At 37.6% G+C, this 18,344-nt stretch overlaps 1 protein-coding gene across 1 annotated transcript in view; it reads right to left on the reverse strand.

Moving 5' to 3' along the window:
• The window catches only part of LOC128642767 (ficolin-1-like), a 45,490-nt gene that overhangs the window by 16,440 nt on the left and 10,706 nt on the right, over positions 1-18,344 (reverse strand). The window contains exons 4-5 of the mRNA XM_053695562.1: positions 16,741-16,794; positions 597-724 (exon numbers count right to left, since the gene is read on the reverse strand). Of these exons, the coding sequence (XP_053551537.1) occupies positions 597-724; positions 16,741-16,794 (182 nt within the window). The remainder of the gene's footprint in view (positions 1-596; positions 725-16,740; positions 16,795-18,344) is intronic.

Consider the following 18,344-nt stretch of genomic DNA (forward strand, 5'->3'; position numbering starts at 1 on the left):
TTTAACACTAGTATTTACATAAATAACTGGAAGCAAAGTCTACAATCAAATTAAAAGGACACTGAACCCAAAAAAATTATTTTGTGATTCAGATAGAGCATGCAATTTTAAGCAACTTTCTAATTTACTCCTATTATCAAATTTTCTTCATTCTCTTGATATGTTTATTTGAAAAGCAAGAATGTAAGTTTAGATGCCGGCCCATTTTTGGTCAACAAACTGGGTTGTCCTTGCTGATTGGACAGCACCAATAAACAAGTACTGTCCATGGTGCTGAACCAAACATTTGCTGGCTCCTTAGCTTAGATTCCTTCTTTTTCAAATAAAGATAGCAAGAGAACGAAGAAAAATTGATAATAGAAGTAAACTAGAAAGTTGCTTAAAATTGCATTCTCCATCAGAATCATGAAAGAAAAAAATTGGGTTCAGTATCCCAATATCATTTTTTTTGTTGCAAATTTGTATTTCCTATATATTGAAGAGTTCCTATAAGAGCTGTCTTGCCAGCTGGTACTCACAATCCAGCCTCCTCCCTCAGTGTGCATATCACAGAGCACCTTCAGGGGTCGCTCACTATCTGACTAGTCAGTACTCACAATCCAGCCTCCTCCGTCGGTGTGCATATCACACAGCACCTTCAGGGGTTGCTTGCCATCTGGGTATATTGTGTACCAGTCACTTAGGACCTCTCCCTGATCCAACAGCTCCTTACAGTTCCTCGCAACTAGAACATCAAATAAGAAACATGAAACATTCTGTCTTTTCAACCTCATCTACTAAGCTATTTCTGCTATTTTCTTACAGTTAAATGAAATGTTTAGATCATATCATTTGTAGTCACAGATAGTTTGGTATTTAAAAGGACAGTCTACTCCAGTTTTCGGAATCTGTTGGTGCTCTACAAATACCTGATAATAATAATATTTTTCTATTGTTTATAAACATAGATAATCCCTTTATTACCCATTCCCCAGTTTTGCATAACCAACACGGTTATATTAAAGAACCACTAAACACAAATTGTAAACTACATGATTTTGAACCTTCGTATCTCATAATAATTTTGCAATGACAACTGCAGCTTTTTTTTTGTCAAATTAGTATATTGTTTTATGTTTATTCATTTCACCGATTTCCCTGTCCCCCAGAACAAAAGAATCCTTGCTAACCAATCACAAACTAATATTTAGCTACAGCACAAAATCTGTTTGCACATGTGCAGTTGAGAGAGACTAGGGAAGCCTGACCTTATCTCTTCCCTTAAGTTGGTTTAGCACTGATTCAACGTAGTTACTATTGCAAAGAATGCTTCTCTTATCCTGATTGTTAATTTAAAACTGATAATCCACCTTTTACAAACATGTGACTGCTGAAAATCTTAAGGGGAAGGGCAAAGTAAACAAAAGCTTACATAAATTGCCTAAAAGTACTAACCTAAACCTCCCTGGAAGAAAGTGAAACAAGCAACATTTTTAGATATATTTTACAACAAAAGGCAGCAAAATAAATGATGAATGTATATTGCAATAATGTTTCACTTGCAATAATGAAACATTTCTTTCATGTAATTGGCTAGAGTCCATGAGCTAGTGACATATGGTTTATACAATCCTACCAGAAGGGGCAAAGTTTCTCAAACCTCAAAATGCCTATAAATACACCCCTCACCACACTCACAATTCAGTTTTACAAACTTTGCCTCCTATGGAGGTGGTGAAGTAAGTTTGTGATTGATTTTTATGATTTCTTCTATGATAAGCGCTTCTAAGCATTCTGAAGCCCAATTCCTCTCAGAGTGCAGTGTTTGTCAGAGGGATGTGAAGAGAGTATCACCTATTGATTTTTTATGGTTTCCCTCATGGGAAATCTTTTCAAGGGTTCTCTGTTATCGGTCGTAGGGATTCATCTCCTACCTCCCTTTTCAGATCGACGATATACTCTTATATACCATTACCTCTACTGATAGTTTTCAAAACTGGTTTGGCTATCTGCTATATGTGGATGGGTGTCTTTTGGTAAGTATGTATCATTATTTAAGACACTCTCAGCTATGGTTTGGCGCTTTATGTATTAATATAAAGTTTTAAATATATGTATTTTACTTATATTTGCCATGAGTCAGGTATATGTGTATTTCCCTTTGCAGTCTGGTAATTTCATTATGGGAATCATGTTTTAGGAAGTTTGTCTTACCTGGGGTATAGTCTTTTTTCCAATTTGACTTGTTTTTTTCTTTTGAAAAACTTGCGGGCAATTAGGCTTGCGAGGGCGTAAAATGCTGTTATTTATTGCGTCATTCTTAGCACGATAATTTTTTGGCGCGATTGTGCGTCTATAAAAATGCAAGTTCATCATTTCTGGCATCTTAGTTGACGCCAGGTTGTTTGGCGTGAAATTGTGTGTGTTATGACGCGAGTTGGGTCATTTCCAGATGTTTGTTGGTGGCAACATTTTTTTTCAACTTCCTTTTGCATTGTGCATCATACTTGGTGCCAAAAAAAATAGTTTATTTTACCTCACTTCCTATATGCTCCTTGCCTTCTTTATACTCAGAGGGCTATGCTATTTGCTTTTTTGCCCATTCCTGAAACTGCTATATGTGGAAATAAGATATTTTGTTTAAATGTTATTTTTTCTTTTACATTTTACAAGATGCCCCAATCTGATCCTGTCTCAGAAGCTGCTGTAGGAACCATGCTGCCTGAACACAGTTCTACCAAAGCTAAGTGTATCTGTTGTAAGCTAGTGGAGATTATATCTCCAGCTGTAGTATGTAACAGTTGTCATGATAAGCTTTTGCATGCAGAAAAGGTTTCTATTAGTGCTAGCACAGTATCTGTTGTTCCTTCAACATCTAAAGTACATGATATCCCTGTTGATATGAAAAATTATATTGCTGATGCGATACAGAAAGCTATGTCTGCTATTCCGCCTTCAAATAAATGTAAAAGGTCTTTTAAAACTTCTCATACTACTGATAAATTTTGCAATGACCGACAACATACTGATATATCCACCTCTGATGAGGATCTCTCTGATTCAGAAGATCCTACTTCAGACATTGACATTGATAAATCATCAAATCTTTTTAAGATTGAGTATATTCGTTCCTTGGTAAAATAAGTGTTGATAACTTTGGATATTGAGAAGTCTGGTTCTCTTGATAATAAATCCAGTAAACATTTAAATTCTGTCTATAAACCTCATGTGACTACTCCTGAGGTTTTTCCTGTTCCTGATGCTATTTCTGATGTGATTGCTAAGGAATGGTCTAAGCTTGGTACTTCTTTTGTTCCTTCTTGAAAGTTTAAAAAGTTGTATCCTTTGCCCGTGGCTAAATTAGAGTTTTGGGAAAAAAAGTCCCTAAGGTTGATGGGGCTATATCTACTCTTACTAAACGTACTACTATTCCTATGGAGGATAGAACTTCTTTTAAGGATACTTTAAATAGGAAAATTGAATCTTATCTAAGGAAAGCTTATTTACATTCTGGCTATATTCTCAGACCTGCCATTTATATGGCTGATGTTGTGGCTGCATCAACTTTTTGGTTGGATAGCTTAGCACAACGGGAAAAAGATTCTGATTTGCATAGCATTGTTCGTTTGCTTCAACATGCTAATCATTTTATCTGTGATGCTATTTTTGATATCATCAAGATTGATGTTAAATATATGTCTTTGGCTATTTTAGCTAGAAGAGCTTTATGGCTCAAATCATTGCATGCTGACATGGTATCTAAATCTAGGTTGCTATCTCTATCATTCCAGGGTAATAATTTATTTAGTTCCCAATTGTATTCTATTATTTCCACTATTACTGGAGGGAAGGGAGTTTTTTTGCCCCAAGATAAAAAGTCTAAGGGTAAATCTAAAGCTTCTAAACGGTTTTGTTCCTTTTGTCAGAATAGAGAACAAAAAAACCACTCCTTCCCCTAAGGACTCTGGCTCCAACTGGAAGCCATCTTCGAGTTGGAATAAATCCAAGCCTTATAAGAAGCCAAAGTTAGCCCCCAAGACTGCATGAAGGTACGGCCCTCAATCCAGTTCTACTGGTGGGGGGCAGATTGAAATTATTTCAAGACATTTGGGCCGGTTCCATTCAGAATCCTTGGATTCAGAATATTGTTTCACATGGGTATCAAATAGGTTTCAGAATTAGACCTCCTGTGAGAAGATTTTTTCTCTCTCATGTTCCAACAAATCCTGTGAAAGCTCAGGCCTTTCTGAGGTGTGTTTCAGATCTGGAGCTTTCAGGGGTAATTGTACCAGTTCCACTTCTGGAACAGGGTCTGTGTTTTTATTCAAATCTATTCATTGTCCCGAAGAAGGAAAATTCATTCAGACCAGTTCTGGATCTGAAGTTTTTGAATCAATTTGTAAGGGTCTCAACTTTCAAGATGGTGACTATAAGGACTATTTTGCCTTTTGATCAGCAAGGTCATTGCATGTCCTCAATAGACTTACAGGATGCATATCTTCACATTCCGATTCATCCAGAGGTTTCTGAGATTCTCTTTTCTAGACAAGCATTACCAATTTGTTGCTCTTCCATTTGGCCTAGCGACAGCTCCAAGAATCTTTTCAAAGGTTCTAGGTGCCCTTCTATCTGTAATCAGAGAGCAGGGTTTTGTGGTATTTCCTTATTTGGACGATATCTTGGTACTGGCTCAATCTTTTCATTTAGCAGAATCTCACAGGAATCAACTTGTGTTGTTTCTTCAAAGACATGGTTGGAGGATCGATTTACCAAAGAGTTTCTTGATTCCTCAGACAAGGGTCACCTTTTTAGGTTTCCAGATGGATTCAGTGTCCATGACTCTGTCTTTAACAGACAAGAGATGAATGAAATTGGTTTCTGCCTGTCGAAACCTTCAGTCTCGATCATTCCCTTCAGTGGCTATGTGCATGGAAGTTTTATGTCTCATGACTGCAGCATCGGACATGATCCCCTTTGCTCGTTTTCATATGAGACCTTTTCAGCTTTGCATGCTGAATCAATGGTGCAGGGATTATACTCGGATATCACAATTGATATCCTTAGATCCCAACACTCAACTCTCTCTGACTTGGTGGTTAGACCATCGTCGGATTATTCAAATGGCCTCTTTTGTTCGTCCTTCCTGGACTGTGATTTCAACAGATGCAAGTCTCACAGGTTGGGGAGCTGTTTGGGGGTCTCTGACAGCACAAGGAGTTTGGAATCCTCAAGAGGCGAGGTAACCAATCAATAATTTAGAACTCTGTGCTATTTTCAGGCTTGGCCTCTATTAAAGATAGAATCATTCATTCATTTTCAGACAAACAATATCACAACTGTGGCATATGTCAATCATCAGGGGGGGGTACTCGCAGTCCTTTAGTGATGAAAGAAGTATCTTGGATACTTTTTTGGGCGGAATCCAACTCCTGTCTAATTTCTGCGATAGATATCCCAGGTGTAGACAATTGGGTAGCGGATTATCTCAGTCATCAGTCTTTACATACAGGGGAGTGGTCTCTCCATCCAGATGTATTTTGTCAGATTGTACAGATGTGGGGTCTTCCTGAAATAGATCTGATTGCTTCCCATCTAAACAAGAAGCTTCCCATGTACCTTTCCAGGTCCAGGGATCCTCAGGCGGAGATGGTGGATGCGTTAGCAGTTCCTTGGTTTTACCAACCTGCTTACATTTTTCCATCTCTGGTTCTTCTTCCAAGGGTGATCTCCAGAGGCGTAACTAGAAACCTCAGGGTCCCGGTGCAAGAATCAGTGAAGGGCTCTACCCCCCCCCCCCCCCAAAAAAAGTGATTTATATAAAATAATTTTCCTTTTTTTTTTTTGCAACATGTAACACAAAAATCTGTTAATCATGTCTAGTTACACTTAAAATGAGAAAGGGACAAACACTCCTGCACTGTGTGACCAAGGAAGGTATACAGTGCCTGACATGATCAAGCACTCATTTGTTAATGTTTAGAAAACAACATAGCACATTCCTGCACATGGTGTGTACATGACTGTGTTACACTTACTTTAAATTACTGCACCTCTCTCTGCTCCTCATGCAAATGAAATGGCGGGTACAGGGCAGAGGAGGAGTCTCTAATACTGCCTGGTGCTTGCGATAGAGAGAGGAAAAGAGAGAGAGAGAGAGAGAGAGAAAGAAAGAAAGAGAGAGAAAGAAAGAAAGAAAGAAAGAGAGAGAAAGAAAAAATACAAGCTCAAGTCCCACCTTTATAGCCCACACACACAAGCACAGCTGAGTTGTGTCATGATGCACTCTGAGTCATCATTTAAATTTTCCACAGATCCAATATAATGAATGGAACATTTTTTCACTAATTGTTTTGGTAATTTGTTTTATTTTAAATCATATATCTCCAATAATCTCCCTTTGTCTCTGCATGTGTATTTCCATACATTGCATGGGATCATTGTGCAACCTTTTATACAAAACAAAATTGTTGAACAGAAGAGCTTTTCAATATGAAAAAAAAAATTGTAAGAAAAAGCTGTATGTATGCTAAACAAGTTGTGATTGGATCAAATGTTTTTTTTAATGAACCAATAGCATCTTGGAGGATACGTAAGTAAGTGATGATATGGAGAGATAATGGAGGAAAATATGCATATAATCAAATAGATCTAAATATCTACCAGCTAATCATAAACATGCAAGTCTTGCATCAATGGTAGTAATACTATAACTAACTTCTTCTTGAGTATATAGAGCTTCAGGATTTTCCATTGCAAAAACACTACAACCGAAATGTAAGTGAGACAAATGTACACCAGAACATGAAAACTATTTAGAAAGGCAATACAAGACACAAAATAACATACAAAAATATAAGCATTCAAATATGGTTTAAGCATAAACAACAAGGTGCTGAATATCAAATAGTGAGGATATATGAGAACAAAGTACAGCCTGAACTGCAATCAAAATAATGAACAAAAGTAAGAAAGGCATTAGCCTGTGTGATATTGCATTGGTTATATTAGAAAAATGATATATAGACATATTAACTCAACTAGATTAATTCACAGATTTTCTAAGAAAATGTGTCACTCTGAAGAACAATATGCAATTAACTTCCTCCACACCAGGGAATAATATGTAATTTAGCACACTGACCCCAACTACAGAGTAGAGACTTCAGCAAGTTGGACATTTGTAGGCATAGTAATGTTATACAAGAATAATCCACCAGAAACTGGAACTAATATTATATTAGTTTTTGGTTCCCCTCTCTAATGTTTGTCTGCAATAGATGTATAACAAGTAATCCTTGGATATGCCTTATCAGGTCACTCTATATGTATTCATCAATTTGTACTTTGTAAGTATGCAAAAATCTTGTGAGAGAACAGGGGGATATGGAAGAATAGCAGATCTGCTCAGCATGGGGTGTCACATGAGACTCACTCACCCCACTCCCAATCACCTCCTGTAAACCCCAAATAGCTCACTCAGTGGCACAGTGCAACAAGAGAATAATATGGAATGGATGAGCTCAGACTCTCATTCTATAAAATTAGGGAACCAGACACTCTCATCCCAAGTGAGTCAGTTCAAACAAACTCCATTCAGTAAAGTGAAAGACACACTACTTTACTCCATGTAATAACTGAGACAACACCCCCTTATTATCACAAACCTATTCCACATATGTTTAAAATAAAAGACGACATATTAGCCATAAGATGAATGAGTAAGTATTTCCCTTTAAATGGGGAAGCCCCAACCCTATCCCTGTTATAAGCTTGTATAATGTGGCTATTCCCAGAGAACCTTAAGTAAAACAGGCTTATACAAAAGGTTATTACCAAGGGAGATAGCTGGTTTACTTAGTACAAGTTCTTTTTATAACACTTTACAAAATCAAAATAAAGTGAATAAAACAGATGAAATGAAGCCTTTGTATATTTTACACAGTTGTAAAGAGTTGTGTTCTTTAAAGATAGAAGGCAGCAAACAAGCAGCTTATTGGTATTGTCTGAGAAAAGCAGAATTTTATAGCAAAGTCTCTTTATAGTTAAGCTTAGAAATGAGAAACTGATTTGCAGTCTGCAGTGTCCATATATCAAGAGGTATCAGGTTACAGCAGGCACAGTGTGTGATGCAGAGAGAAGGAGAGAGCCAGATTTAACCAGTTGTGAGCACTTTAACAGTTTGTATGTCAGCAGAACTTTGGATAAGAATATATACAGCTAGAGACAATTGTATATAAAATTAATGATACTTGCGAGTGAGTTTAGAACTGCAGAGAGCGAAGTTGGCACTGAGTCAAAATGTATCACAGCAGGGAAGATGTTCTTATTTCCTGGTAGAGGTAAACACTCAGTAATGGAGCTGGCTGGAAAATCAGACTGCAGAGTTAACACAGACTTGCAAGAGTTGCTGCCAAAGACTGTTCCTTGAAGTGTAAAGCAGCAGGAAATGCTTCTTAGGTTTAGAAGCTGGAGAAATGACAACAAGGATTTCCTTTAACAGGTACAAAAGCAGGATCTGTAGATTTTAGCTTTAGAGCTTGAAGCAGAGTGGGAACTACAAACTTCAATTATCAAGCAAAGCACAGGTGTACTGAACACACCTTTAAAGGGAGGTGAAGGAGTGGGTTGGTCTTAGTTCTTAAAGCTACTGGAATATGACAATCCCACAACAAAAGTGAACCCAGACACCGCAGCCCATGAGTAGAATGAGCCCAGGCAAACATCATTTGATAGTCTTACCTTTGTCTTGGGAGGAGACCAGACTGGTCAGATATGAAAGCATAAAGTAGCAGCTGCAGCAGGATCATGAGCTGCCCCTCTGGCACAATTCCACTCTTCTGTCTGTGCCTGCAGCACACTCTCGCAGTGTAGCGCAGCGCAGCTCTGACTTGCTGCATGGCCGCCCAGCTCCTGCCGGCCCCTCACTACCAATGGCTGCATGCAAGACATAGTGTCACTCACACTTTTGGCAATACCGGCACCGCGATTATCACGGCTGAGCACCTGCCGGCTGCATTGTACAGTGTGAGTGACGTGTGACAGTGTTGTACATTAGGAGCAAGCCCAGGGCGGCAGGGCCGTTGTTGTATCTGCTGGGTGGCGGGGCCCCCCTAGAGTGGCAGACCTCCAGGCCCGGTCGCAGTCGCGACTGTTGCAACAACGGAAGTTCCGCCCCTGGTGATCTCCAAGATCATAATGGAACAATCGCATGTGTTTCTGATAGCACCAGCATGGCCTCACAGGTTTTGATATGCGGATCTTGTTTGGATATCCAGTTGCCAACCTTGGCCACTTCCTTTAAGGCCAGACCTTCTGTCTCAAGGGCCGTTTTTCCATCAGGATTTAAAATCGCTAAATTTAAAGGTATGGAAATTGAACACTTAGTGCTTAGTCATAGAGGTTTCTCTGACTTAGTGATTAATACTATGCTACAGGCTCGTAAGTCTGTTTCTAAGAAGATTTATTATCGGGTTTGAAAAACCTATATTTCATGGTGTTCTTTTAGAATTCCTAGAGTTTTACAGTTTTTTCAGGATGGTTTGGATAAAGGTTTTGTCTGCATGGAATTGTTACCATCCGGGTATGTTTTAAACCAACCACTCAGAATAACTCCCTGATCCAGCAATTCTTTGCAGTTCCTGGCAGCTGAAAGATAAAACACGAATCACAAGCAAGTTGGACAATGCAGTTGGAAACGTCATCAGTTTTATAGACAAGATAACCATAAATGGAGTTTACAAAATAAACAAAAGATAAGGACATCTTCCTGCTCAGTTCTGAAAAAGTCAAGTCAAGTATGATTACAAGATTAGAAAAAAAAGGAAGGGTTTACAATATGTTATCATGACCAGAATCAAAGATAAAGCCAAGAGCCAAGATCAAACATCAGATATTTTACTAAAGAACACAAAAATATCTCTTACTCAAGCCCAGTACAAAACCATTAAAGGGACACTATAGTCAAAATTATACTTTCATGATCCAGATAGAGCAGCAATTTTAAAATACTTTTCAATTGACTTTGATTACTACTACTGAGCATGTGCAAGAATTCACAGTGTGTACTATATGCATTTTTGATTGGCAAACTGCTGTCACATGATACAGGGAGTGACAAACAAGTAAACATTAAAATTTGTCAGAATTTTTTTTTTATGCTTATTTAACCTCGTGATGTCGAGGGGCAAGTGGTTAGATCGGAAAGAAGTTCTGATGTAAACGCTTGTCGGAAAAATGAAATCACGCAATCGTCTATGCAATTACACGATTTCAAGGCTGGGATCGGATCATGAGGAAATGCCTATGCTGCTAGGTACACCACCTAGTCCAATTTTTCATTAATTAAAAGGAGGAGGTTTAAATACACCATTCCATGCCCTCCTAACAGCTTTAAAGGGACCCTTAACACCTGACTTCTAATAATCCCCAAAACCTACTTTTTCTTATTAATAAAAATAAAGTAATTGCTGCTGCCTATTTTATCTGTTCCTCTTAGCCCAAACTTTTAAAGGAGATTGTTTTGAAATACAGTGTTGATCCAGTGCTTGATTTCCATGTAAGCTGGCATATTGTAGTGTGCGTTACAGGGGCACAGTAGTCACATGGTTATGATGCAGTCATGTGACACACACCATATTTTCTATACATATACAGTGCTTAGAGGAACCACATTTCTGCCTGCAGCGTGTGAGCTGCAGTGTCTGAAAACAGTTATTTCTCAGTGATGGTATAAATATATTTAATTTCCCAGTCTATGTATATAAAAACCGTTATGCAGCAGGATTTAAATAAAATGCTTATAACTACGGTGGGCAGTTTGGGGAAAAAACAAAAACTGTGTGATGGGGAATTAAAAACAGAAGCACCGTAGTTATAAGCATTTTATTTAAATACTGCTGCATAACGTGTTTTATATACATAGACTGCAAGTGGAGTAATGCAAGGACGCCACGGATAACATATCCCCCAGAGGACCGGACAGACCTGACAAGAGGAGCTATACAGTGTGAAGGAGAAGAGCGACCAGTTCGCTGGGTGAGTCCCCACTCCTTCAGAGTGGAGCTGTATTTATTTTTGTCTGCCTCCTGAGTATACAAAGGCTGTATTAACACTGTCCTAAAAAAAAAAAAAAAGTGCTGTTGAAAAAGGTACTGGGGATATATGAACTTTCCAAACTCCAGTTTCCTGGTTGACAAGTGTTTCAAGTACCGGTATAAGTCCGCTCGCCACTTTAAGTGCCCTTATTATGACTGTCCTATCCCCTGACCTCATTATTATCATTATATATATTTTTTGTCTTTTTGGGGTACTTTCTACTTCTGTCATAAATTCATATACATATATATGCTAGAGCATCTGGTGAGCTCTATGGATAACCCCAAGAAAGATATGAGTAATACAGCTGTGCCTAACAGTACAGCTATGGCGTTAAATATGCGAGGTACAGAAGCATCCTATAATGACGACACCAATATGGCTATAATGGCATCCCATACCTATTTTTCACTGAGGAATACACAAGACATGGACATTCAAATACAGGACATTGAGAATATATTTTCAACCGATTATTCACAGCTCTCATTAAGTTATCTGTTCTCTAAGATTAAACAACTGATGTTAAAAGAGAACAAAATCAAATTGGATAAATGGACTTTGGAAAAATATATTGCTTTAACAATTTATCCTAGGGGGCTACGGATAAACAAGTTCCCCACATTCGAAGTAGATGATCCATCCTTCAAAGATGAATGGAATCAAATACTTGATGAATGTTCATTTTGTCTTATAAATATGGTTATTGTTTACAAAGAGATTATTATTTGATATTAGACAGAACATTTCAAGTTTGCAAAACCAGTTAAATGTACATCAACAAAAACCTGAATATAGTATTTTTGATAAAATATTATTAGACACTAGTGACAAGTCTGTTGAAGATATAGTTGCACTAAAACATGCTAAGTTTCTAAGAGACTGGACTGATTACCAGACCAATACAGTTCATGTGTGGCAGAGGAAAGATAGATATTTGAGTTATAGACAGAATAACAGGACAGGATGTAGGGGTCGTAGAACAAGATCTAGAGGTAGACATGTAACGTTCTCTGATACTGAAGTGGAATCAGCTTAAGATACAGCAGAAGAGATAGAAGTGACTGTAGAACCCCCACCTATAGAACAGACACATACTACATAACCCAATAACAGAGGACAAAACAGACGAGGATGTTACACCAGGGGTCCACAGGCATCTAGAGCAACAGTTCCTTTAGATGAAAGCTATAAAACAGCTGCTAAGACCAAAACAGGGTACAACAGATATACAGCAGCACAAAATCAACCAGTACAACAATTACATAAATCGCATGAATCAGATAAAACTCAATTGGATCAGGCTTTTTTAGTGCCAGGAATGATAATGACAAATCCCCCTCTATTGAACACTTACCAGACACAACCACTACAGCCGAATCGTTATCAACTATGAGCTACCAGAGGCAGGGAGAAATACACAGTTCATTAGTAATTAATCTATCTACTGTAACACTGACACCCATTCAAGAAAGAGTTCTTAATTACGTATTAAATTTTGTTCCAAGTACCAGCTTCAATCTCTTTGAGACATTATTAGATGTCAATAAATTGGTCAGAAATCTAACTTTAAAAAAACATTATTCAAGTCAAATGAGTAGAGATGAAGCAGTTTTGGAACAAACTTTAACAGATACAGCAACCACACATTGGTCCTTACAGGGTATTCATCTATCCTTCCCTGATTTATGTTTAGAAGAGGATCTAGAACAGCTAGAATTAGAACAATTATCAGAGCCCTTAGAACAAATTGAGAGACATGTAGGATATAAAAAGAAATCCCGCTTTTTTTCCTATACAAACTAGAGGTACAGTGTTAGAAACCTTTCATCCTAACATTGAAAGAGAACTGATTTTGTTATATGACAACTAAAACTAGACCAAAAAACTTTAATTTGACTAAACAAGAATGGAAAGCGCTCAAAGAACTAGAATCTAGGGATGATATCATGAAAAGGAAATCTGATAAAGGAGGGAGCATTGTAATCTGGAATACTGAAGATTATAAAACAGAAGCACATAGACGATTGTGTGATATCGACAGCTATACCCCTCTTATGTCAAATCCTATTAAATCCTAAAAAAACAGTTAAATCTACTAGATGATGGTCTACATGAGGGCTTTTTTGATCAATTAACACATGAATATTTATACAATTCTCATCCAAGAACACCCATATTTCACATGTACCCTAAAGTTCCCAAAAGTATTGAAAATGTGAAAGGTTGACCTATTATATTTGGAATAGGGTCACTCCTTGAACCTTTATCTGAATGGATTGAGTCTATTCTTCAGCCCTTGGTACTAAAACTCTCAAGTTATTTGAGAGATTCTAAACACCTAATCCAAATCCTAAATCAAACAAATTGGCATGAAAATTATAGATGGTTAACAGTAGACGTTACAGCCCTTTACAGTATGATACCCCATAATAAGGGTCTACAGGCCATTAAATACTTTCTATTAAGAGAGAGAAACTTATCATATACAGTATCTTTCAAGTTTTACCTCCAAAGATGTGGGACAGCAATGGAGGCAAAGTTTAATTAATTTTGTTGAGATGAGAACCTCATAGTAAGTGTTATCCAAACGGATATACAGGTTGTGAGTTCTAATTTATATCATATACAGATTGAATAAGGATATTCATCTCGCAGTCAGTGTAGGATCTATATATATCCACATGAATAAAATAGTCTGCTAATAAAGTGTAGGAAATATCTATCCATTACAGCCTAATATGTGTAACATAAGCATTATATATTGACATTGACAACATTGAAATGTAACTATGTTAAAACAAGGGTCTGACTATGGGCGTACCAGAATGTTCCAAGGACCTGGACAGGATTTTTCACCTACACTAATGTCAAGCTTTCACCATTCATAAATACTCTATTGCCCCTATGAATCTCATCTCACATTTTAAAGCTGACAAAGTTGTCTTGATTTTCTTTTTCTTTTACTGTCTTCAAGTTTCAATCTCACAGGACTGTTTTATAAATGGTGTTTTTTTCTTTATTTTAATTTATTGTTTTTTTTTTCTTTATTTTGTAATATTCTGCAAATGTTTTTGTGATGCCAATGATTCACAGTGGTTCTTGTTCTATGCTCTAAGAGGTGGACATTTACAAGAATGATGCAGCTCTATTGATTAGAATGGAGAGTCCCTAGCAACTCACAGATGTGACAAAGGGATTTCTAGATGTTCTAATTTTGAGGTTGATGCAATAATAGTTTCACAGGTTTTATTGAATGTAGACCAATGTCTACTTCTAATAATTGACAGCAAAAAACACAACCAGATAGCATAATATGGAGAGCATTTCATGAGGCTATGACCTACCTCTCTCTCCTGGGGGTCCTGCTTTCCCAGAAACTCCCACCGAACCTTGTTCTCCTGAATGCATAAAAGTAATAATGGACATACGTTTTAATGTAGCACTAATAATTATGGTTGGTGTTGGTCAATGTGACACATTGCTATTCTATTTGTGTTCTTTCCACTGCAACAGATTTAATACATGACAATGGTGACAGTAAGAGAGTAATATGACAAGTAGTTACTGACAAATGTTACTTTTTCACATGCTGCCATCTTGTGGGCCATTAGTTATACATTGTAAAGTTAATGTATAACAGAACCATAAACAACATAGGGGAAGGGGCTATGGTTTACAGCTGCATCAATTAGCTCAGGTAGGTCACTGTGCCTACCTGTTTGTGCTTACTGGGAGACATGAAGCCATCCTCTGAGGTTAAGGATAATGAAGAAGAAATATATCATTCTTAGGTTTCTTAAAACTAAGTTAGTTTTTAATAAGGTTATATAATGTTATAAAAAATATATATTGTATGGCCCCTCTAGAGGTTTGGTGCATGACTTGAATTCACCTTTTTCTCCAGATTCTCCTTTTTGACCAGGACATCCTGGAATCTCCGGACTATTCTATTATCCTTCCTGTGTCTCCGGCTTCCACAAGCTTTTTCCCAATCAGGTAAGGATTACAATTTGCATATTGGGTCCAGTTAAAGGACCATCAGGTGCTGCAGAATTGACAACTCAACAAATGCATAACAAAAAGACAATGCAATAGCACTTACTTTGCATTTTAACCCCTTCATGCTGTCCTAGCAGCGATGGGCTTTAAAGGGACATTAAACACCTGATGAAAATTGCTAAAAATACACAAAGAGTTTACTTGAACAATAGAAGATAAGAGCTGGATATCCACATAGGGTAAACGATGACAGTCTGTAGAGCTGTAGTACAGATAGGGGCCAGTGTCAGAGGGCGGGTGTGTTTGAAAAACCAAAAACAAGAAGCTACGTTCTTCTCACCACTGTCTCCTGTGCTTTCGGCCGGTCCTAAGGTAGAAGTTGGCGGCTGGACTGCTGCTGCACCTTCCGTGGGTAGCCTTTTCCCAATCAGGTAAGGATTCCAATTTGCCCTCTGACACTGGCCCCTATCTGTACTACAGCTCTACAGACTGTCATTGTTTACCCTATGTGGATATCCAGCTCCTAAGTAAACTCTTTGTGTATTTTCATCAATTTTCATCAGGTGTTTAATGTCCCTTTAATGCCCATCACTGCTAGGACAGCATGAAGGGGTTAAAATGCAGAGTAAGTGCTATTGCATTGTCTTTTTATTATGCATTTGTTGAGTTGTCAATTCTGCTGCATCTGTTGGTCCTTTAACTGGACCCAATATGCAAATGTTCTTCTCTGTTTCATCTAAAAGAGAATGTTTTAAAATGTATGATTTGTTTTTTTTTTTTAAAAAAAAGATGTTCTGTGCTGAATAAAATAACTTCCTTTAGAGTTGTCTGTATCAAATCAGTAAATGGTAGAGTTCAGTTGTACAATCTCTTTTCCACAGGTTTGTTACTTGATGCTTCTGCCATTTCCATTTATATTTGTATAATGTGCCCAATACATGAGGTCTCTCACATATAATAAGAACTTGCTAAGTGGTTAAAACAACTACAATGGAAACAACGTCGGAAACACCAGTCAATCCAAATGTTTTTGAGTTTAAAATATTTGCATATCTATTTTGCTACAGAACAGTCGTCTAGCTGAGCAGAACGATAGGTGTCTAGAAGAACAAATACAAACAAGGGGCTGACTATGGGCGTACCGGAATGTTCCAAGGACCTGGACAGGATTTTTCACCTACTCTAATGTCAAGCTTGCACCATTCATAAAGACTCTATTGCCCCTATGAATCTCAGCTCACATTTTAAAGCTGACAAAGTTGTCTTAATTTTCTTTTTCTTTTACTGTCTTCAAGTTTAAATCTCACAGGGCTGTTTTATGAAGGGCGTTTTTTATTTATTTTTATTTATTGTTTTTTTTTTACTTTGTTTTGTAATATTCTGCAAATGTTTTTGTGATACCAACGATTCACAGTGGTTCTTGTTCTATGCTCTAAGAGGTGGACAGTTACAAGAATGATGCAGCTCTATTGATTATAATGGAGAGTCCCTAGCAACTCACAGATGTGACAAAGAGATTTCTAGATGTTCTAATTTTGAGGTTGATGCAATAATAGTTTCACAGGTTTTATTGAATGTAGACCAATGTCTACTTCTAATAATTGACAGCAAAAAACACAACCAGATAGCATAATATGGAGAGCATTTCATGAGGCTATGACCTACCTTTCTCTCCTGGTGGTCCTGCTTTCCCAGAAACTCCCACCGAACCTTGTTCTCCTGAATGCATAAAAGTAATAATTGACATACGTTTTAATGTAGCACTAATAATTATGGTTGGTGTTGGTCAATGTGACACATTGCTATTCTATTTGTGTTCTTTCCCACTGCAACAGATTTAATACATGACAATGTTGACAGTAAGAGAGTAATATGACAAGTAGTTACTGACAAAATGTTACTTTTTCACATGCTGCCATCTTGTGGGCCATTAGTTATACATTGTAAAGTTAATGTATAACAGAACCATAAACAACATAGGGGAAGAGGCTATGGTTTACATCTGCATCAATTAGCTCAGGTAGGTCACTGTGCCTACCTGTTTGTGCTTACTGGGAGACATGAAGCCATCCTCTGAGGTTAAGGATAAGGAAGAAGAAATATATCATTCTTAGGTTTCTTAAAACTAAGTTAGTTTTTAATAAGGTTATATAATGTTATCAAAAATAAATATTGTATGGCCCCTCTAGAGGTTTGGTGCATGACTTGAATTCACCTTTTTCTCCAGATTCTCCTTTTTGACCAGGACATCCTGGAATCTCCGGACTATTCTATTATCCTTCCTGTGTCTCTGGCTTCCACAAGCTTTTTCCCAATCAGGTAAGGATTACAATTTGCATATTGCGTCCAGTTAAAGGACCATCAGATGCAGCAGAATTGACAACTCAACAAATGCATAACAAAAAGACAATGCAATAGCACTTACTCTGCATTTTAACCCCTTCATGCTGTCCTAGCAGCGATGGGCTTTAAAGGGACATTAAACACCTGATGAAAATTGCTGAAAATACACAAAGAGTTTACTTGAACACTAGAAGATAGGAGCTGGATATCCACATAGGGTAAACAATGACAGTCTGTAGAGCTGTAGTACAGATAGGGGCCAGTGTCAGAGGGGCGGGTGTGTTTGAAAAACCAAAAACAAGAAGCTACGTTCTTCTTACCACTGTCTCCTGTGCTTTCGGCCGGTCCTAAGGTAGAAGTTGGCGGCTGGACTGTTGCTGCACCTTCCGTGGGTAGCCTTTTCCCAATCAGGTAAGGATTCCAATTTGCCCTCTGACACTGGCCCCTATCTGTACTACAGCTCTACAGACTGTCATTCTTTACCCTATGTGGATATCCTTCCAGCTCCTAAGTAAACTCTTTGTGTATTTTCAGCAATTTTCATCAGGTGTTTAATGTCCCTTTAATGCCCATCACTGCTAGGACAGCATGAAGGGGTTAAAATGCAGAGTAAGTGCTATTGCATTGTCTTTTTATTATGCATTTGTTGAGTTGTCAATTCTGCTGCATCTGTTGGTCCTTTAACTGGACCCAATATGCAAATGTTCTTCTCTGTTTCATCTAAAAGAGAATGTTTTAAAATGTATGATTTGTTTTTTTTTTTAAAAAAAGATGTTCTGTGCTGAATAAAATAACTTCCTTTAGAGTTGTCTGTATCAAATCAGTAAATGGTAGAGTTCAGTTGTACAATCTCTTTTCCACAGGTTTGTTACTTGATGCTTCTGCCATTTCCATTTATATTTGTATAATGTGCCCAATACATGAGG

This window comes from Bombina bombina, chromosome 12 (genome assembly GCF_027579735.1).
Source record: "Bombina bombina isolate aBomBom1 chromosome 12, aBomBom1.pri, whole genome shotgun sequence".
In the NCBI taxonomy this organism is placed as follows: domain Eukaryota; kingdom Metazoa; phylum Chordata; class Amphibia; order Anura; family Bombinatoridae; genus Bombina; species Bombina bombina.